Source organism: Rutilus rutilus (genome assembly GCF_951802725.1).
Source record: "Rutilus rutilus genome assembly, chromosome: 13".
NCBI classification, from domain to species: Eukaryota; Metazoa; Chordata; class Actinopteri; order Cypriniformes; family Leuciscidae; genus Rutilus; species Rutilus rutilus.
In genome coordinates, this window is record NC_140218.1 from 18658158 (window position 1) to 18680410 (window position 22253).

Genomic DNA, 22253 nt, shown 5'->3' on the forward strand with positions numbered 1-22253 from the left:
ACACACGCATGTGAACACAATAATAAAGTCGTTTATTAATATGGCTTTTCAATGACAGATTTTTAAAGACTTTTATTTTTGTTCCCCCTAATCTTGAATATTTGGTGACTTTCTCCATCAAACAGTAAATAATAATTAATAATAGCCATTAATTATTATTATTATTTATTAAAAGTAGTATTAGTAATAGTTTGCTTATTCAAACTGTAACAAACACAAAATGTAGGCTATAATAAGTAGAAAAACACTTAAAGTAAAATAACGGATGGATGGATGGATGGATGGCTAGATAGATAGATAGATAGATAGATAGATAGATAGATAGATAGATAGATAGATAGATAGATATTCGTAATTAAAAAGTGTAATAAAATGGTTCAAAATGCGGTGGTAGGCCTACATATCAGGGAAATGTAAGTGGTTTATAGACATAGGGGTGTACAGTAGGTTATCATTACTGTGAGTTTAAATATTTCTCTGTAGTCGCTCCAAGCAACCATTATAACTACAAATTCATCTCAAACTGGCGAAGATGTTTTAGCTACATCCTTCAACATTTATCGGATGTCTCCATCTGCTGGACAACAGACTCTAGTGTGACGTCACTCAATTGGCTCTGGATATTTACTTATTTTCATTTATGAATTGGTCTACATTTTGGAAAGAATATACAGTATTTTGCTTAAAATCTTCCACATAACTACTGTTTGCTTCAGACATGATATAACAGCCCTTAAGAAAAGTTACCTTGGTGTTACCGACTGTAGCACTATATAGTAGGCTACTGCACACTATGTAAACAAACAGTAATAAAACTTAAACTATGATAACATTTTTGGTAGTAACATTTTAGATTCATGATTTAAAAAATCCCTAGCTGATGTATAGTTTCTACATTGTAGCCTATATTTTATTAGGTTTTTATTTTTCATAATGAACAGTTTTTTTTTTTTAACACGGTTACTTTGAGCTAACCATGGTGATGAGCTATGCATGGTTATAAATAAATAACGAATGGAATAAAAACAAATACATTTGTAGTTGTTTCTATATTGTTTAAGCTGTTATTTTTCAGAATAAACACGATTTCCATTTTTTGAAACAATAGTTAGCTACATTGAGCAAACCTTGATGAGGAGCTATTCATGGTGGTTGTATACTTAGGCTACTTACTCTACAAGAACCAACCAAATAAATAAAAAAAATAAAGTGCTAATTAAATTGATTTCCCCCCCATTTTTTTGTCTTTGTATTTTTTTGGCTCATCTGGAGTGTCTGCCGTCCGAAGGAAGACCGACAATGCGAAGCAACTTTATTGTTCCCTCTCCCGCAGACAGTGGTCGCTGCACGGGCGGATTGGGATGGATTTATAGCAAGGGAAATCGCTGCGTTATGAATTTCATAAAATCTTTGCTTCTCGGTTGTGGACTGTATTCTTTCGAGATCTTTCCAGATTTGTTTACTCACTCTCCTCTGTTGAATACGTAAGAAAGGAAGAACTGTACGGTTTTTGAAAACATCTTGTTGTTTGTAAAGCAGGCCGCACAGTCCTCGGATTTTCCAAAACATTCGTCCGGCATGGTGCGCTCGGCCCTCGGGACACTCGCGGCATTTCACACCCGGTAAGACCCGATACTGCGCGCGCTGCAACAAGTCCTTTTGTCTTGCTATGGGTCGTATAATCTCAACTCCATAGTTCATATTTTGGCTACATTTGAGGTTAGATTAGTGAGTTTGCTCAGTAACGTATCGTTGTTGTATTGTAAACACAAAGATTCATGTAGTTAGACGTTGACGAGCATGCTAAAATATTAGCAGCTAAGCTAGCTTACCAGCTCTTATGTTTCAACAAACTGTTTTCTGCTATCACAGACCGCGTTTCTAAACACTTCCAAAAACAAATTATTTTTTTTTCATTTACAAATCTAGGGGATAAAATTAAAATAAGAATGCATTGCAAATTATAGCTTTTATACTTATCGTTCGCATTGTCCCAGTGGAAGTCAGCTTTATCTCTGCAGCTTTAAACTATACGATTTAACAAGTAATGCAAAGATGAATATTTAGTGTTTATATTATTACTTTGCCATTTATTTGATTATTCGTTCATTTTAAGTGTCGCTTTCATAAATGTGTAGGTTTTACCACTATAATGCATCAAATGTATAATGTGCATTAAAGTATTAAAACTCTAATCCCAAATACCTCTCTATCTGTAACTCTCTGTAAATGAACAACAGGACCAGATAGTCTAGGTCCAGGTGGTTTAGGGATAATATTTTAAATTCTGCACAATTTGATCATACAGTATGTAGTTTGCCTTCACTGTATAGAGGCTTGTTTGAGAATGAATAGGAACTTGCTTATTTTGAGTCTGTTAACCATAATAAAGGCAGCTAGTGCATTTATGTAATATTTTAGCCAAGCAGATGAATTGGTTAACCTCTGACTGAAACAATTTTGCCAGATTTTACTATTTAATGTAAAGTGCACTTAATTTTTTTCTGCAGTTTGGGTACAAGAATGATATTTCTTATTTTTTCTCAGCAAATTCTCCTTTGCTCTCTCAACAGGCGCCGAACCATGGTATGCACCTAGCGTCCAGTTCGACTGCAGTGGTCGTAGTACTGAAGCTTTCTAATCTACGATTGACTGAGAGCTGTTGTCACTGCCAGCATACTTCATATACAACACTCTACTGTAAATACAACAGTTTTTACAGCACTGCAAGCTGATTTGTGAACCGCTCTGAAGTGAAGTTGACTCTCCACAGAGGCAACTAACTGAACTGTGGTGCCAAAACAGAAGCAATACCATATTATTTAAGACTTTTTTTATATTGACATTTGGCCAGGGACTTTAGAATGGCATCTGTTCCCGTTTACTGCCTGTGTCGTCTCCCTTATGATGTCACCCGATTCATGATCGAGTGTGATGTTTGTCAGGACTGGTTTCATGGCAGGTAAGGTTGCCTTTTTGTAAATTACAATTTAAAAATAAGTCACCTTTTTTTCTGATTTAAATGATTTGTATTGCATTTACTATTTGATCTTCTGTAGTTGTGTTGGAGTGGAAGAGGACAAAGCGGCAGAAATTGATCTGTATCACTGTCCTAACTGTCAGGTGTCACATGGACCCTCTGTCAGTAAGTGTGGCATATGTCGTAAAATTTGTATTTGACGTATTTGACGATAGTGGTCCTGACAGAATTGGTATTTTGTTGACTTAACTTTGTTGTGATAATTAATCAAGCTCAGCAAGTAATAAAAATAGACAGCAGAGCCATTTACACAAACAAAATACAATATTAAACCAAGAAGCTCAGAATGGGTTAGCAAACCTATAAGCTTGCATGATAGGTAACTATGATATCTTCTTCTCTTTAAGTGCGCAAACGACGAGGGGCTCCTAAGCATGCTGAAACTAGTGTGGGGAGAGAATCGGGACGACCTGTGAAGACGGGCAGTGCTCAGTTTGTCAGGGAGCTACGCAGCCGCACTTTTCCCAGGTTTGGTTTATTCATGTTATCTCTTACTGAGTTACAGGATGCTTATTGCAAGGTCAAAATTAGGCCACTAGGTGACTCTGCTTTCTTAACCCAGATTAATTTAGCTCTGATCAGACTTGAAGCGATGATTCATACCACTCAGCTTGGGTTTGCAGTCTCTGGTGTTATTGGATTAAAAATTTTTTTCGAAAATGCACAGTGATGACTATGCTGATATTTTTAAATGTTTGTATTTAAGTGCTGATGAAGTCCTGCTGAAGCCAACCGGGGCCCAACTCACTGTTGAGTTTCTAGAGGAGCGCTCTTTCAGCGTCCCGGTCCTGGTCCTCAGGAAAGATGGCCTGGGCATGAATCTGCCCCCGTCGTCCTTCTCCGTATCGGATGTAGAGCATTATATTGGTAAATAACTCTAATCACATCTGCAGTGCCATTCTGTGCTACGTTTCCAGTCGTATGTTTGTGAAAAGTCATGTTTAGATAGGAATTTAATGTCTTACAATTGTGTCATAGGAGCTGACAAGGAAATTGACGTGATTGATGTCATCCGTCAAGCAGACCTGAAGATGAAACTGGGAGAGTTTGTGGAGTACTATAACAGCCCAAACAGAGACCGAGTGCTGAATGTGATCAGCTTAGAGTTCTCAGACACCAGGTGCTTTTTTGGGATGTGCTAATTTAATCTGAATGTGTACGGCTGTAGCAATGTAGCATTGAAGTCAGTTTTCTAAATGCATAAATGAATCATCACTGTATTTATTTTTTATTTTTTCTTGGAATTTTTAACTTTTCTTCCTGTGAAACGACAACGAAAGAAAAATATTTGTTGCTATTTCAGCTACGTCTTCAAAGGGGTTGAATTTAAAGAGTTAAATTAAAGAATTTAAAGGCAACTTTTCCAAGCGGATTTATCTGTGCAAACTGTCTAACAGTTTTTGTGTCTGTTCTTAGGTTGTCAAATCTGGTGGAGACACCAAAGATCGTGAGGAAGCTGTCATGGGTGGAGAATCTCTGGCCTGAGGAGTCTGTCTTTGAGAGGCCTAATGTGCAGAAATACTGCCTGATGGGAGTGAAGGACAGTTACACGGACTTTCACATTGACTTTGGAGGAACCTCTGTGTGGTACCACGTACTCCGGGTCAGTTATTCTCTTTAAATCGTGTGCATTACATTATCTGTGGAGATGGCTGGAAATGTTTCTATGCATTTGAGAGGAGTAACTGCATTTCACTACTATAGAAAGCATCATGGTTTGTCTTCCAGACAAAAGAGGTCTTATATATTTGTTTTTATATATGTCAGGGTGAGAAGATCTTTTACCTCATTCGTCCCACTGCTGCTAACCTGTCCCTTTTTGAGTGCTGGAGTTCATCCACCAATCAGAATGAGCTGTTCTTTGGGGACCAGGTAGACATGTGCTACAAATGTTCAGTTAAGCAAGGAAACACCCTCTTCATCCCAACAGGTACGATGTCTGTTTCTGCATAATTTCAAAATAAACTTTTTGTTTTGATATCCTTTGTGACTGAGAAACTACATTTAGGTTAATAATGTTGATTCTTTCTTTGTACCTTAATTGTTTGCTGTCAGGGTGGATTCATGCTGTCCTGACCCCTGTGGACTGTTTGGCATTTGGGGGCAATTTTCTACACAGCCTCAACATTGACATGCAGCTTCGGTGAGATGATGCGTCTGTTCGTCTCCTTACGCTAAGCAGCTGTGCTCTGGGCTTTTTCATTGGTCAATTTTCCCTTTCTTTTCATCAGAGCATATGAGATAGAAAAGCGTCTGAGCACGGCAGACTTATTCAGGTTTCCAAACTTTGAAACGGTGTGCTGGTATGTTGGCAAGCATCTGCTCGACACCTTCAGAGGTGAGGCTTCTCCTCATAAAGCAAATGGATGTTTTCTTTACTGCTTATTTTTGTTTTTAAAACAACAGTCTTTCATGTACTTTCATTTTTGTGTTTTTCCAATACACTTAAGGTCTGAGAGAGAATCGACGGCATCCTGCCACTTATTTGGTCCACGGAGCCAAAGCTCTCAATAATGCTTTCCGTAGCTGGACACGGAAGGAAGTAAGTTGAATTATATTACACGAAGGACTTGTGATTAGTACGGTATATACATTATATACCCACCATGATATATTCATATATTTAAAGTCAAGAAAAAAAAAAAACAATGAATAAGTTCAACCATGAATCAGTTCAAACTTTCATTTAGTTGATTAAAAATTGTAGTTCAATACACTGTGAATATATGTTGGTAAATATTGTTTATATTTGGAGCCTATAAATGAAATATTAAATCTTTTAGTGAAAAAGCAAGTGGAAAACCAGATTTTACTGTATTTTACTTATTTTCCAGTGTAATTCGATTGGGTGTTTGGCTGAAATTTTCTTTTTATTGTAAAAACTCGCTTATTAATATTAGGATTACGTTGAATTTTGTCAAAAGGCAAAAAAAAAAATATATAGAATCTAGGGCTGTCAAACGATTAATCGCATCCAAAATAAAAGTTTGTTTTTACATAATACATGTGTGTGTACTGTGTATATTTATTTTCTATATATAAATACACGCACATGCATGTATATATTTAAGAAATATTTGCATGTATATACTGTGTATATATATTTATATTATATATAATTTATATTATATATAAATATTTTATATATAAATAACACATTTTCTTAAATATATATATGCATGTGTGTGTATTTATATATAGAAAATAATTATACTCCGTACACATAAATAATGTAAACACAAACTTTTATTTTGGATGCGATTAATCGCGATTAATCGTTTGACAGTCCTAATAGAATCATATCACAAAGAATATCTCATCTGTCAAATAGCCCTGAATTGGATACTACATTTATGTAAAATTTAAAGTATTTGTTTTACCATTGTTTTATACCATCGTAAACCATTTCATTGCAATTATGTGACACAAAGCTTATGTTGGTTGTTTTTGTGATATTCAGTCCCTGGCTGAGCATGAACATGAGATACCAGAGACCATAAAGATCCAGCAGCTGGTGAAGGACTTGGCCAAGGAGATACGGCTGGTTGAGGTGAGAGTAGCTCTGGCCTCGATTTTCAATGAAAAAGGTAGCGATTTATGTCCTGCATCTAAATATTCTGTCTCTGTTTGCAGGATATCTTCCAGCAGAACATCGGCAGGAGTGGGGCACCCTTTGGTGGCTCTCAGGGTCTTCCCTCTCCTCACCCCAAAGCTCCATTGAACACATCCTTCAATTTTGGCCAGCACCCAGGTAAAAAGAAAGGTCCCAAGCTGAAGGATGGATTTGGAGGAGTGGGCATAGGTCCTCCAGGAGCAAAGAAAAAGAGCCAAAAAGGCAAAGAGATAAAGACAGAAGCTGGAGAGCTGGACCTACTCGAGATTCATACTAAACACACGCTCAAGAAGTTCCAGCCAGGGTGCAAAGTCAAAAAGAGCAAGGTAGAATTTCTAAAACATTTATATTTATTAATCATTATAATGTTTATTTCATTACCCTTCAAACATTTGGGGTCAGTAAGAATTTTTTGTTAAAAAAAAAGAAAAAAAAAGTAATACTTTTATTCAGCAAAGATGCATTAAATTGATCAAAAGTGACAGTTAAAGGGATAGTTCTCCCAAAAATGAAAATTCTTTCATCATTTACTCACCCGCAAGTTGTTCCAAACCTATATGAATTTCTTTTTCACAAAAGAAGATATTATGAAGACTATGGATAACCAAACATTTGATGGGCCCCATTGACTTCCATAGTATGGAAAAAATTACTATGGCAGTCAATGGTGTCCATCAACTGTTTGGTTTCCGACCTTTTTTTGAATATCTTCTTTTGGGTTCAGCCTAAGGAAAAATTCATACAGGTTTGGAACAACTTGAGGGTGAGAGAATGATGACAGAATTTTCATTTTTGGGGTGAACTATAAGAATAATTAAATTTCATGTTCTTTTAAACTATATTCATCAAGATCCTGAAAAAAAGGATAATTTTCCACAAGAATATTAAGTAGCACAACATTGATAAAAAATAAATGTTTCTTGAGCATCAAATCAGCATATTCGATTATTAATTTGATATTGATCATATTGGTTTCTGAAGGATCGTGTGAAACTGAAGACTGGAGGAATAGCTTTGCCATCGCAGGAAAAAAAAATAGACATTCAAAATATTAAAATGTTTAAAGAGAAAACCGTATAATTAGTAATATAATAATATTATTTTTACTGTAATTTGGAAATGCAGCTTTGGTGAGCATAAGTACTGATCCCAAACTTTTGAACAGTAGTTTAATAATCATAATAATACTTTGTATTGTGTATATATTCTGTCTAATATAGTATTCCGTTGGGTTCAAATAAAGGATGTTCAGATATAAAAAAAAAAAAAATCCTTTTAAAAACAGAAAAACAGATTAACAATTTTTTTTTTTTTTTTGGCAGTGTAAATCTTTAGGATGGGAATAAAGCTGAAAAATAGAATTTTGTACTTTTTTGTCTTTTCAGCTTGAGCTGCCTGATGACTGTCTAGATGACTTTGAAGAGAAGATCAACAAGAGCAAGCTCAAGCTCGTGCTGACTAATGGAAAGATACAAGGGTAAAACAGTTATCTTCACCCATTTCCCTGACACACAAGTATTTTTAATGTTATGCTGTGACACCCTTATTTTTAATATCTCCTCTTCTTCCTGTTTTAGGAAGAAAGGTCGTGCTGGCAGTGCAAATGGAGCCGGGAGTTCACTTCAACAGTTCCAGCCCCACATGGCTACTTTGTCCGACTTTGATTCTGAAGATGAGCTTCAGATTGATGAAACCCCTCCACCTCGCCGTAGACCATCTCTACCAAGCAAGAAGAAATTAGCTGGTAAAAGATTTCCCCCATTTGTTTTTTATGTTTAACTAATAAGGTTAATTTAATAACATCAACATCTTGGTACAAACTAATACTTGGCTCAATGGTCTCATTAAGGTCTACCAAGGAAACTACCTCGGGCCAAACCATGCAGCGACCCCCACAGAATCCGTGAGCCGGGAGAAGTGGACTTTGATATTGAGGTATGCAAGTCTCTTTTAGGCAAGCTTCAGATTCATCTCTAGATGTCTGGTGGTCACTGGTTTTGTATCTTGTTGTTAAATAGGAGGATTACACCACAGATGAGGAGATGCTCACAGTGCAAGGTGTGAAAGGTGGAGCAGGTGGGATTTTAGACTTGCTCAAGGCAAGCAAACAGGTGGCGGGTCTCGATTCTGCACTGAGGTAATTCATATGCACACTTTATATGCTGCATACTGGTCATTATTAGTCTTTATGCCATAGTGAAAGCTGAAGATGTTTGTTTTTTATATTCACTTCTGCTGATTCTCTTTGTGTTATCAAGTGAGGAAGCACCAGCCTCCCCCAGCACCCGTGATGCTATCCAGGGCATGCTCTCAATGGCCAACCCTCCATCTTCCTCATCTTCTTCCTCCTCCTCCTCTCCTCTCTCTATCTCCGGAGGAGGTGAGATGCTGGGGCTTTTGAAGGAGAAAGGCGGGAGAGCTGGGTGGATAAGTGGAGGAAAGAAGAACGAGAAGAAGTCCACCATTCAGAGGCCAGGGAAACGGCCCATCAAGCGTCCGGCACGGCACCTCAGTGATGAAGAAAGCTTGGATGAACAGGAGACCTTGGGTACCTGTTTTAAAGACTCTGATTATGGTGAGTTCACAGATTCTTGAATATTTACACCAGGGTTGTTAAAATGCGTAGCAGAGGAAATACTGTGAATCAGAGTGATTCAGTTTAAAAGATCATTTCTACATGTCTACAGTGTATCCGTCACTAGAATCGGACGAGGAGGACCACTTAAGCAAGTCCAAAATGAAAAGAAAGAGAAACTGGGATGATACACCCTGGAGTCCTAAAGGTAACAGCATGAAATGAAATGTTTGTAGCATTTTATTTCTAAACATTTCTGAACATCATTTCTTCACACGTCCTCAGCCCGTGTGACCCCTACACTGCCCAAGCAGGAGCGACCGGTAAGAGAGGGTGCCAGGGTGGCATCTGTAGAAACTGGGCTTGCAGCTGCTGCTGCCAAACTGGCACAACAGGTGAGCTTCTGTTCCACACTATGCCAGAACCTACAATTAAGTTGGTTGTGTACCTTTTATAAGTGTTCATTTTATCTTTTCAAAATATCCTTTAAATGTAGTCAAGTCGTATTCATTCAAGTTATTCATTTTACTGTAAAATGGCATCTAATTTTAACTTTAAGTTGACAAGGACATGCAAAATTAAATAAAAAATTAAATCTGTAAATATTTTTTTATATAACATTGTATGTATATTAATGAATAAATTAAAACGCATTTGGCAAAAACAACAATGTTGAAAACCTGATTGATTTATTAGTTTAGTTACTCGCTGTCTGTGTTTTATGTGTTTTAGTACATTGAGGAAAGAGCATGTTCACAACATGAGCTACACATTCTGATTCGCATGTTTTGATTGGATTATTTGAAACAATGAGATATATATATTTATACCAAAAACATGGCAATTATACACTATTGTTTAAAGGTTTGGGGTCAGTAATAAGTTTTTTTTTTTTTTTTAAGCTACACTGTGTAATTTTTAAGTTGATTCTTAGCAAAAATTGGTCAAAATTATATGTGCTCATTAATGTGTAATTACTTCTACCAACTAATCAAGTATTCTTGTAAGCATAGAATCGCTCGAATAGCGAGTCGCTCGAATGGCGGAAGCCATGTTGCGCCTCCATCTTGAAAATACATTAGCCAAAGAGGGACATACCTGGAAATTCAAGCTTCGCCTTTCGCGTTTTTACACTCAGTGGCACCGTGACGAATGCGAGGGGGAGATTACTCACGACTGCCAGCAGATTTGAAATAATACGGCCACTGTAGGAGTTAAAACGTCCTCTGAATGGGTTCCTAAACCTAAAAAAGGTTACATAGTGTTCCTTTAAAATACAATTTTATATTTTTTTATATAAATATATATTTATTTATACATGTTAGCATTTTCAGCATCATTGCTCCAGTCTTCAGCGTCACATGATCCTTCCGAAATAATTCTAATATGATTTGGTGCTCAAGAATAATTTATCATCATTAATGTTGAAAACCATTGTGGCACTTAATATTTTTTGGTGGAAGCCATGATTTTTTTTTTTCTTCAGGATTCTTTGAATAGAAAGTGTACAGCAGGGATAGGCAACTCCGGTCCTGGAGGGCCACTGTCCTGCAGAGTTTAGCTTCAGCCCTGATAAAAACTCACCTGCCTGTATCTATCTAGTAATCCTGAAAACACTGATTGCCTTGTTCAGGTGTGTTTAATTAGGGTTGGAGCTAAACTCTGCAGGACAGTGGCCCTCCAGGACCGGAGTTGCCTATCCCTGGTGTACAGCATTTGAAAGAAAGAACAGCAAAGGATTGAAATTGTAATCTATTGTTGCTTTAATATCAGGAACAGCAGAAAACCATAACCAAGAGAAGATACACCAAGAAGAAGGTCCCTCAAGAGAAAGTCCATTCTGCAGCTGCCCAACTCCAGCGTCAGCCGGACTCTGCACCCGTGTCTCCTCCTCTGCCCTCTGAGCCTCCTGTGGACTGCATAGTTGAAGAGAGGAGAGTGGAGGTGTACTCTGCCAGCCTGCTGGACCACGAGTACACAGCAGGACCAGGTCCGTTCAGCCCTGGGGGTCCAAGAGGAAGTGGTGCCATGGCCCCTGGCGTGTTCCTGACTTCAAGACGCCACTCTCTTTCTCCCCAAAACAGCAGCAGCTACTCTCCCTCTGCCCCCTCACCCGGAGGTCTGGCAACTCCAACACCAGCAGGAGCGTGTCAAGGTATCTAGAAGTACAGCACAGACAGTACCTTTAACGGTGATGTGCTTGGAATTACACTGAAATGTTATCTCTGTTTCTTTCTCGCAGGGAAACGTCCAAAGAAAGGACTTGCCACAGCTAAACAGAGACTGGGAAAGATTCTGAAAATACATCGAAACGGCAAGCTTCTCCTCTAGATTGATATGGAGAAGAGACTGCAGGGAACAATAGAGGTGGCGAAAACAAATGAGGATGAGAGGACCTGAATGATAATGGAGTTAAATTATGTGACTGTTTTATGGTTTTATGGTTCTGCTTGACTGGTTTTATTTGCTTCATCTGGGCGAAAAGTGAAAAGAACAGTAACTTGCTGTGAGAAAATTCAAGTGAAATCCATTTAGCATGTTTTTTTAGAATAGAAATTCTATTTGAAAAGCAAATAGAGCTAAACAATGGATACCAGTGAGTGATGGCTGTATTGCTAAATTGCCATTTTTTCCCCAACATTTTCAGTGCTCCACCTCTAAAAATGCGTACATGTACACTCCACCTAAACCCTCTTTGTTTCATAGTTCATTTTTAGTTTAACATTGTTTGTTTCTAGAAAAAAGCTAAATTCTGAGGAGCACTTGATGTTAGATCAAATTGCCTAAGGCCATCGGAAAAAAAGGATTAGAACATTGTTCGGAAGATGTTTGAATGGTTTATTTGGAAAATTGTCTTTTGGTCTGAATTGTCCCATGGAGGAGAGATCGTCTAATTCTTCAGTCATCAGCTCACCCATTCTCAATGCTATTTGTCGCAGTCTAATCTCCTCCTAAAGCCATGCATATTGTTTGTTTACATGCTTCATTTAGTGTGTGTGTTCATATCAAATTGTTTTATACCATAGAAGGCAATTTGATACACTATCGTAATTGCTGTAGATGAAGTCCTGTAGTAACGTCTCTTTGCTTGTTAAATAATGTTTTTACCGTAGTTTACTAACTCATTTTTATCAACAAATGTATTTTAGATGTGTATATATATTTTATATAAGTTTGTCTTGTTTTGTTTGTTTGTTTTCCACTCAGCATGGGCAGTATAATGTCCTGCCACCATTTGGCCATGGTTGTCTTGTTGGCCTTTCCATCTATAGTACAGCTCCGAGTTTAACTAGGGTTGAGTTCAGTGGTACACATTTTAGTAATTGTAAAGAACACGGAAATTGATTTTAGAGCAGTTTGAGATCTGATGGCTGATTTTTGTAGGTTCAGTGTATATATTTGATGTTTTATTTTATTTTTTTCTCGAAAGAAAGAAATTGCATTGGAATCTTTCTTGACACACCTTGTACAAAAATACTCACATGTTTGGTTAACAGCATAAGAGTTGTTTAGTCAGTTTTATTTGTATAGAATAATTATGCTGTTATTTTTCATCAATGCTTATGATATTAGCAATGTGATAAAGTTAATGTATTCTGTTGCTATGTCAATCTTATTTTTTATTTTATTCCCCCCCATTTATCAATAACATTAATTGTATTGTCAATATACTTTAGTTTAGCTTTTTTATATATATAAATACTCCATTCTAGAAGAGTTAAATATAACATTTTCTTGTCATTTTAATGTAATGGCAAAATTACTTTTTTAGTCTTCTCCCTTGACCATTATGTCCATAATCAGCACCAAAAATATTGATAAATCAATGGGCCAGTGTAAATATTATTTTACTGTATTTTTTTTTCTGAAAATGTCACAGATCTTCACCCTGCCGAACTGTCACCATACCATCTGAATGTGATTAGAAACTTGTTTTAAAGTGGTTTGTAGAAAATAGTATTGAACATGAAATAACAGAAGACAGTTGTTAGAATATCCTGTTTAAAATTTTTTAGACGTTGTATTCAGATGGTTCTGAAATTCAAAAGGATATTTCTGGAATATTTTGAGTTTTTTGTACATTTGTTTGATTTGACTACTACTTCACATCGTCTCTAAATGTACACTCATATTTTACTAAACATTTGTGCCTTCAGTAATGTCCCAAACATAGCAACCTCTCTTACTGAAACTTCTACTGAGACGCTATTCAGGATCTCTAGAAATTGACAGTGAAAAAACAGGAATGATGTGAAGCAAGCTGCGCAACAAAGAAAGTGTTCAAAAATCTCAAAATATAAGAGGACTGGCTTTTAAAGATGTTTTTTATTAAAACACATTTAATTAAGTTATTATCTTCTTTATCGTCTTGAGTTAATTGTGTGGATTTTAGGATTAAGTTATCCTTTAACCCTTTTCTTGTATGTTGAAGTTTATTTTGAACAATTAATGTTGATCATACAGTTCCTCTCAGGGTTTATTTTGTATCTAATATCATTTTGATAGAGCAACAGTAGTGTTAGGAGTAAACATTCAGGACCACTTAAAAACCAAGTCAAATTTCAACCCATTTAATATTTATAATTGGACGTTGTCTTTTGGTTTTTGAAACGGCTTGAGCAGTTTTTTCCAAATGACCTCTATTAAAAAATATTTTTAAAAAATGGTTTGCATTTTTTTCTTTTCTTTATAAGCCTATTTTCATCTACAAGTCTCTCACGCGCTTAGTGGGTCAACTCAGCATTTGCCCGCTTCTTTGTCTCTTTCAATGGTCTATATTTCTATTGTGTGCCAGACGTTAAAAATAAGGAACCCCTGCAAATTGAATAAACGGGAGTCACGTGATTTAAAGCCGCATCTCTGTTGCCATAGTGGTGTCAGTGGCGGTCGGCTATTGGCTGATGGCACGTCTCCGTCAGCCAGTCAAAATGCGCGCTTTTTACAAACTACTCCGGAAGTCAACACGCTACTGAGCAACTGAGCGTTTGCCCTGTGCCAGTGAAGAGTGGTTTGATGTGGAAAGTCCTGTAGCTTGAAAACAATATAAAGGAAGCTGCAGTTTTTAGATATAAGCTAATTTCCTGGTACGTATGTGTGTGTGTTAGTAAAATTATATGCCTAACGTTACTGATTTATTCGCATGAATACATAACAACTTAGTTAGGTACGAAGAGCTTGCATGGTACTTTGCTGTTTTCTGATGTTGTACATTGCTATAGTGTTATTTATGATTGAGCGAACACTTCTTCGTTAAGGAAAAATTTTTATTCTTATTCTTAATCTCAAGATCCGTCTTGTTACAGGCACTGAATCCCTGTCGAGATGGCGTCCTCTAACCCTCTGCGACCCCAGAACAGAAGTCAGCAGGATCAACCAGGGTGAGTGAGCTGATCATTCATAGATCATCAAATAGATCAATGCTATTTTTTTTAATTGTTTAACAGCTTTAAATGTAGTATGTCTTTAATCCATTTAGCAAGTACCAATTCTGTAATTATATGGGTGGATCTTTCTACACTTGTCAAGAAATGTCCATGGCAAGCAATGTTTTCTCATGGTTATTTTAGTATCTTTGAGATCGCCTACCATACCATTATAGTTTTTATTTATCTTCTGAATTTTTATTTTTATGTTCTGTTTTCACTTCAGTCTTAGTTAAAGTTTTAGTAATTTTGTTGTTTTATGTCTATTCTTTAAATGTATTAAATTTTATTTCAATTTTATTTTACTTCATAAAGTTAAACTAAATGTGAAAAATAATAAATCATATTTGACCTATTTTGCATTTGAACTATTTTCAGGACAATTAAGCCCTCAATTCTCATTACTATAATGGTTCTTGTACTGTCTTCATCATTATTTTATTTTAATGATGATTCAATATAAAATTTTCTGGAATTATTTTTGTAAATTCAAATCAATAATAATCAATTCAATTACTGAAAAAAAACACATTAAATTATCTAAACTGAACTGTTTTATTTTACAGTGACTGTTTTATTAATATCTGATCCATTATATTCAATGCAATTAGGACCTTGATGAATCAGGATTTGAAGACTAAGCTCAGTGCTTCCTCCTTTAAAAGAGGATCTGAGAATCTGGACCCCAATGCTTCTGCTGAAACTGGAAAAGGAGTCAATAAACTGAAAGCTGTCAGCAGGCTTCCAGTCCTCGCCAAATCTATGCAACCAGCCCTAAGTGGGCTCTCCCAAAATCCCAGTCTCAACAGATGGGAACAGAGGCCTCTTACGGTAAGGACAAGTGTTTCTGATCATTACACAAATCTGAAATAAATCACATGTCTACCAAGCAATTTTAAAGGAATAATTTACCTAAAAAATCGGACCACATAAGGATTATTCATGTACTATTGTAATATTTTATTACAATTTTAAATTACAAAATATTATTAAATAAGTTTTGTGCTTTTTACATATATATATATATATATATATATATATATATATATATATATATATATATATACATACATTAGTTTTAGTAATTTACTTACTTTAGTTTTAGTAATTTTAGTACTTATACTTATTTCAGTTGAAAGTTTTGTTTATATTTTTCTAATATAGTATATATTTTAATATCTGTATTAGATATTTATATATATATATCTAATATAGTATATTTGATCTTATTGTAGTTTTATTTTAATTTTTTATCGGTTTAGTTTATCAATAACAACACTGCTACATGCATAAGTTACTTTTTTCTTTTTCTTTTGTCCCTAGGGTAAAGTGCAGAAAAAAAGGACCTGCACCAAACCAATCCCTTTCAATCTGTCCCAGTCACGCTCACGCAGTCAGAGAAACACAGACATTCCTCAAGAAAAAGCGCCTCTGACGCATTCTGCCCGACTAACACCTGTGGCAAAAGTGAGGAACTTAAATCCAAGTGCCAGAACTGAAACTCAGAGCCATACGGCTACTACACCAGGTGTCCTCAGGGCTCCAGCAAACAAGTCACAGCGACTGCAGCCTGGTAGTCATGTAGAATATGTTGCATTAAATAAAAACTCCACTGATGTTCACCCACCTTCACAAGAATCCAGATGCTGCAGTCACACTGATTTGAGTTCACGTTTAGGTAGCATCACTCTTGGACAGTCTAAGCTTCCTGAAGACTTAGGTTGGAGTCATTTATGTAAAACTTCACTTGTTAAAGTAGATGTTAATTCTGATAATCAAGCACCAAAGGACAAGTACTGTTTCCAAACTGTCCCTTCAACTACACAAAGCCATGTAAGCTCTAAAGGTGAGTGGCATACTATCAGATCTTTTCTCATTGTGTCAATCAATTCAGTGTTCAAATTGTCTTAAGCAGGGTTCCCGCGGGGTCTTAAAAAGTCTTAAATTCTGAACTTTAAATTTAAGGCCTTAAAACGTCTTAAAAACAGCCAGATTTTCATCCGCGGTCTTTAATTTCATTTAGTCAGGTCTTAATAAAGATTTTACCCTCGTTCATTTCCAGAAACGCTGGCCACAGAAAGTTATTACAAAGTAGCAAAAAAGTATCGAAGTCGCTCGCCAAGAGGCAGCTCACATATTTTTTTCGCGCTCAAGTTCATTCAAATGTAAGCGCGCTTATAATTGAAGCGACGCGCTCGTTTTTTTCCAGGCACAGCGACATGAAAAAAGACATGAAGGATACTACAGGTGTTTTTCTCTTCTCTCCGTAAATAAATCTTGTAACAGAGCTACAGCAAGTGTTTTTCGGCGGTGGAAATCCATTAGCCACTAAAACTTTTTTGTCATTGTGGAGAGCGCAGTGCATGGTTGCATAGCAACGACAGACGCCACGGGAAAATCGGACCGAATTTTAGTATTAATAATAAAAGATAACTAATATGATTGCTTTATCTGTAAATTAAGTAAATGCTTTTTCAATTACTAAATTCATTGAAATAAAATGAATTCTTTGATTTGAATATTTTTTGGGCAATGCGTTGTGTAGGTCTTAAATTTCAATCTTTATGGTCTTAAAATGTCTTAAAAAGGTCTTAAATTTGACTAACTGAAACCTGCAGGAACCCTGTTAAGTGTTCATGGTTCTTTGTTTAATTTATTCATTAGTTGTTTATCATTGATGTATGTGCATGTGAGTACAGGATCATCATCAAATCTTCCATCAGCTGTACGCAATGTCCTTCCATGTGAGGGATCGAGTGCTGTTGGAGCACAATGCATGATGCTGCGTTTATCTACCTGCCCCCCTGGACTGGGAACCTCCAATCATGTGGTTAGAAATTGTAGAAAAGCCCCATAATGAAACCAAATTGTTTGCTGACCCTTCATAATGATCATGCCAGTTGTCTTTTGAGTCTAGTATGATTATATAATGTTACATCTTTTTCTCCTGATAGCATTATGTTGATCTGTATGTTTCTGGATAGTTGGTACTCAGGTTTTTTTCTTTTTTTTTTTCTTAGCCTCAAAGAGTTGTGAAGAAGAGTCATCATGGTGTTGATGGCACTGCAGGTTAGTTCACCTTTAAAGACTTTTGCCCCCGGTTTCACAGACAAGGCGTAAGCCTAGTCCCAGACTAAAACGCAAGGCCTAATTCTGACTTAATCTAAACCCTGTCTGTGAAACCTGGCCCTACTTTTCTCACCATCCATAGAGGGTGAGCTTTTTATTTTCCTTTCATTTCAAGACAAAGCTGGGCCGTTTTCCCCTGACCCATCGGCACTACGTAGTATTCTACAGAGTGATGGAATGAGACTGGAGGAGCATGTTGGAGCAACACCCAGAGTATCAGTCTGTCCCACTGGCAGAGGAACTTCTATTTATTCAGTGAGTCCAGTCCAGTGAAATGTCATTTACACAGCGATTATGATATTTTGCTTCTAAATGGTCCGTTTAGGCACAATATGTTGTGAAATAGACATGACCATGTCCACTTTAGGCTCAAAGAGTACCTGTCAAAAAGACTCAGAAAGAAGCTCCAGCAGAGGCCAAAAGCACTACAGGTATGTATTTTTGTTCATCATAGTGATTTTAGCAGGACTATTTAGTCTTATACACTAGCATTCAAAATTTTGGCGTCAGTATTTTTAAAAATGTTTTTGAAAAGTCTCATGATCATCAAGGCTGCAGTTATTTGATCGAATACAGTGATACAGTAACACAGTAATGTTATGATATGTTACAAATTAATTAATTGTAATATGTAATTTATTCCTGTAATGGCAAAGCTGAATTTTCAGCATCATTACTCCAGTCTTCAGTGTCACATGATCCTTCAAAAATCATTCTAATTTGCTGCACATATTTCTTATCAATGTTAAAAATGCTTGTGCTGCTCAAAATAGTTTTTTATTGATATTCATTCTTTACTTTGTTCAAAATATCAGCATTTATTTTGAAATCTTTTGTAACATTATAAATGTCTTTACTGTCACTTTTGATCAATTATTTCACTCCAGAATTAAAATTTCCTACTAATTTACTCACCCCCATGTCATCCAAGATGTTCATCATGTCTTTCTTTTAGTCGAAAAGAAATTAAGGTTTTTGAGGAAAACTTTCCAGGAGTGTTTCAGTGCAGCTTCAAAGGGCTCTACACGATCCCAGCCGAGGAATAAGGGTCTTATCTAGTGAAACAAATGGTTATTTTCAACAACAACAAAATGTATATACTTTAACCACAAATGCTTGTCTTGCACTAGCTCTGGATGACTGCACGCATTACGTAATCACGTTGGAAAGGTCATGTGTTACATAGGCGGGAAAAACTTCAAAATCGTCCGACAGCGTTGTTTCTTTTTTTTTTTCTTTTTTTTTAATGCCGTTTGACTTAGTCTTTGCATATTCGCTTTGTAAACAGTGGGTCGATACTCACACTCACTCTCTCTCTCTCTCTCTCTCTCTCTCTATCTATCTCTATCTCTATATATAACCCCACATTTTTTGTACTGTGTATTGTTATAAAAATATTACAGAACTTTGTCAAAATTATGCAGCTCTTTTCATCCAATACGATTGATTTGGATGTCATGTTATCCTTTAGGAAGTTCCGTGTCCTTCTCCCCTGACCCTGCAGCCCTGTGCAGTATTCTTAGGAATGAAGGTGTGTGGGCTGCTGGAGCAACACCCAGGGTTTCAATCTGTCCCACTGGCAGAGGAACCTCTATTTATTCTGTGAGTCTGTTCAGAGTGATTCAACTTTCAGTTTTGCGCTAAAATTAAGGCATTTTTTACTAATGGAACTTTATTTATCTCAGGCCCAGAGAGTCCCAGTGAAGAAGAGTAAACCAGAAGCCACAGCGGCAGCAGCATCTCAGTGTAAGTTTCGTCCGTGTCCACCTTTTTTCGTGCTCATTTTGGGGAAATTGCATTAAAAAAGCTGGACGGAAATGCCAAGATGTGTTTAAACTACGATGGAAGCACATTTTCTGAATAAATCCCTCGATGTGCAACAAAAAACTCACATGACTTTGCCTCAACAGTGGATGTGACTGGATAACTGGACTAACCAGCAGACCAATTTCATTCCACAGCATCTCAAATGTTGGTTTGATCATTCTGAAATGCCTGAGCCAAAATCTGTCATCAAAATGATTTGGATTAATTCTCTCCCAGAAGGGTCTCACGTGATTGCATCCGATCGTAAGATAACGTGACAGCGTTTATTGTGTTTTGTCTGTGCGCTCTGAGACACAAGTCATTTATGTATGATAAAAGAGCCAGTGGCTTCCCTGATTGCAGCAACTTCCATTTTTATTACAGATATTTTGTGCCAATTTTTCAGGAAGTGACTATTTATTTTCTCTTAAACACGTGGAATGGAGACGCTACTTGATTCGGAATTTTTTTTAAATGTGATATTCCAATTTTGCGCGTAAGATTCGCAACTTTGGATGGTAACATAGCTAATCTCCAGTGTTCCTTCTCCTTCAACATCATGCTTTCATCTGTCACTGTTTTTCTGTTGTGATGCAGGTGCAAGTAGAACACCAGTGATGAAATGGACACCGCAGCGGGTTGCAACCACCAAACCACAGTCAATGGTGAGTGTTCTCTTGTCTTGGTTTGTATTTATTTATTTTTTAAATTATCCCAGGCTAATGTTTACTGTTTCTGTTTACAGAGGAAGCTCTGTACCGGCCAAAAGATGTCCAGTTTAAGGGGCTCTCCAGGTTTGCGTGGAGCCCACGACCCCAGTACTGGACTCTTGATGTGCCATGAGGTAAAACAAGCCCATGATGCAGAACCTTTGTCGTTTACTTGATCTTCATGATAGAATGGCAGGTTAACACTGGGTGTTGATTGTGTTGTAGGGGGAGGATGTTGTTCAGAGGTTATTTGAGGACCAAGAGCAGATGGATGATGACCGGATTGACCAAGATGGCGTTACTTCGCAACAATTACTGAAAAGTCACCAAACTGTATGATTGCTTTAACTGTAAAATGTCATGCATCACTGGTCAATTTTTTGATGGTTTAAAAGTAATCTCACATTGTCTTTTCCTCATTCAGGCTGAAGCTCAGTCAAGAATGAAGGAAAATTCAGATTCAAATCATTGCCAAACTGAGAACAGAGGCAAGAAACCAGCCCAGCCGTTCATACAAGCAGCACACAGAGGGTCAGTCATTGTTTTCTCATCAAGCCAAAGACTTGGACCAGACCGGTCTCAGGATACTCTGAAGACCACTGGAGCAGACGTCCCTTTGCAGCTCTGTGTAGACCGGCCTACATCCCATAATGCACTACCACTGCTATCAGACCAAAGAAATGGATCACAGATCAATCCTAGCTTAGACCTGACTAAACAAAGCCAATCAAAAGGTAACCATGCCATCTAAAGTGAAACTAAAATTGACCTTTTTGTCTGTTTTCTTCCACACAGTGGTGTAAATGACCATATCGGTCTAATGTTGTAATTAATGATGCTTAAGCAGACATCCTGAAGACTTTAAGCGTTTTTAGTAGTGTGTACTGCATTAAATGTGTCCTGATTGTTGGTAATGTGTATCCATCTGTCTGTAGCTCCCACCGTCATACACTCTACCGCTGTATCTGCTCTGCGGCGACGTCATACGCCTCTGGAGGAGATGATTCTGGATGAGGAATGTGCAACGTACACCTCTCGCCTGCTGTCCTGCCCACTGCAGCCCCGCTGTGGCAACCCGGTGGCCACCACACTTCTGTTTAAAGACTGTTCTGTGAGTGATTGGTCTGTTCTGAATTGTGCATTGCAAACTAAGCTGGTTGTCAAGTTGAATAGCTGTTGATGCATCTTGTTATTTCTGTCCTCTCTTTAGAGTTTTTTACCCATTGGCCTGTCATCACCGGTACATTTGAATCCAGTCCCTTCTGGTTCCTCAATCAGAGCATAAAGGCAGATATCCCACAGCATATTTCTTGAGTAGGTCTGTGTAAAATTATGTAATACCGTCTGAAACAGTATTTCTAGTTACACTTTTGAAATGGAATGTGAAATGTTGAAATGAAAAGCAAAGTCTTGGACAGATACAATGTTTGATGTGATTCACTGTTGACACTTTCATAATTTTTACACTGAACTTGTCACTGACTAGAAACACTGTGTGCTTTCAACTTGTCTCTTGTGTAAAGTGTATAATAAATCTATATATAAACACAAAGTTTTACATTAAGTTTTTTCGATTTGTTCAATCATGCGTTCTTTTCCTGAATCATACAAGGTTCTACATGCAATCACAAATGATTATATGATTTTTTTATATGTATATGTATATATGTTTGGTAATATACAGCTTTAAAACGTTAAAGTATATAAATCCATTAAGGATATTATTTTGTGAAAGATCTAAAAAGAAAACATTTTACATTACATTGTGTAATTTCTTTTACATAAAATGATTTCAATTATGTAAAGTCTTGGTTTTTAGTCAAGCCACATTTAAATAATCTATTATAAATAAATACTCAAATAAAACATAACATTAAGACTATGTAACATTGAGACATGGTAAACTTGATGATAAAAGAACTTTTATTTATTGAGCATGCAACCTTTGCTGTGTAAT

At 36.8% G+C, this 22253-nt stretch overlaps 2 protein-coding genes across 4 annotated transcripts; both read left to right on the forward strand.

Moving 5' to 3' along the window:
• Positions 1 to 1280: 1280 nt before the first annotated feature.
• phf8 (PHD finger protein 8) lies at positions 1281 to 12829 on the forward strand. 2 transcript variants are annotated; one of them, XM_084429269.1, is made up of 23 exons: positions 1281 to 1622; positions 2574 to 2700; positions 2855 to 2962; positions 3060 to 3145; positions 3388 to 3508; positions 3747 to 3907; positions 4019 to 4160; positions 4457 to 4643; positions 4808 to 4970; positions 5096 to 5183; positions 5272 to 5378; positions 5491 to 5582; positions 6501 to 6590; positions 6674 to 6979; positions 8039 to 8130; positions 8231 to 8397; positions 8503 to 8588; positions 8672 to 8790; positions 8912 to 9228; positions 9341 to 9436; positions 9514 to 9623; positions 11002 to 11383; positions 11471 to 12829. In XM_084429269.1, exons 3-23 carry the CDS (start codon positions 2865 to 2867, stop codon positions 11557 to 11559), a joined length of 3099 nt encoding a protein of 1032 aa, XP_084285395.1. In that variant the 5' UTR covers positions 1281 to 1622; positions 2574 to 2700; positions 2855 to 2864; the 3' UTR covers positions 11560 to 12829. The 2 variants fall into 2 exon arrangements, with proteins under 2 accessions (XP_084285395.1, XP_084285394.1); XM_084429268.1 differs by having other exon boundaries at positions 2574 to 2962.
• Positions 12830 to 14181: 1352 nt separating this feature from the next.
• On the forward strand, positions 14182 to 21858 carry troap (trophinin associated protein). 2 transcript variants are annotated; one of them, XM_084427296.1, is made up of 17 exons: positions 14182 to 14312; positions 14532 to 14606; positions 15263 to 15482; positions 15975 to 16204; positions 16304 to 16497; positions 17351 to 17481; positions 17672 to 17720; positions 17896 to 18035; positions 18148 to 18211; positions 19252 to 19382; positions 19466 to 19526; positions 20184 to 20251; positions 20332 to 20430; positions 20522 to 20629; positions 20721 to 21030; positions 21232 to 21407; positions 21507 to 21858. In XM_084427296.1, exons 2-17 carry the CDS (start codon positions 14551 to 14553, stop codon positions 21579 to 21581), a joined length of 2112 nt encoding a protein of 703 aa, XP_084283422.1. In that variant the 5' UTR covers positions 14182 to 14312; positions 14532 to 14550; the 3' UTR covers positions 21582 to 21858. The 2 variants fall into 2 exon arrangements, with proteins under 2 accessions (XP_084283422.1, XP_084283421.1); XM_084427295.1 differs by having other exon boundaries at positions 15975 to 16497.
• The last annotated feature ends 395 nt before the right edge of the window (positions 21859 to 22253 follow it).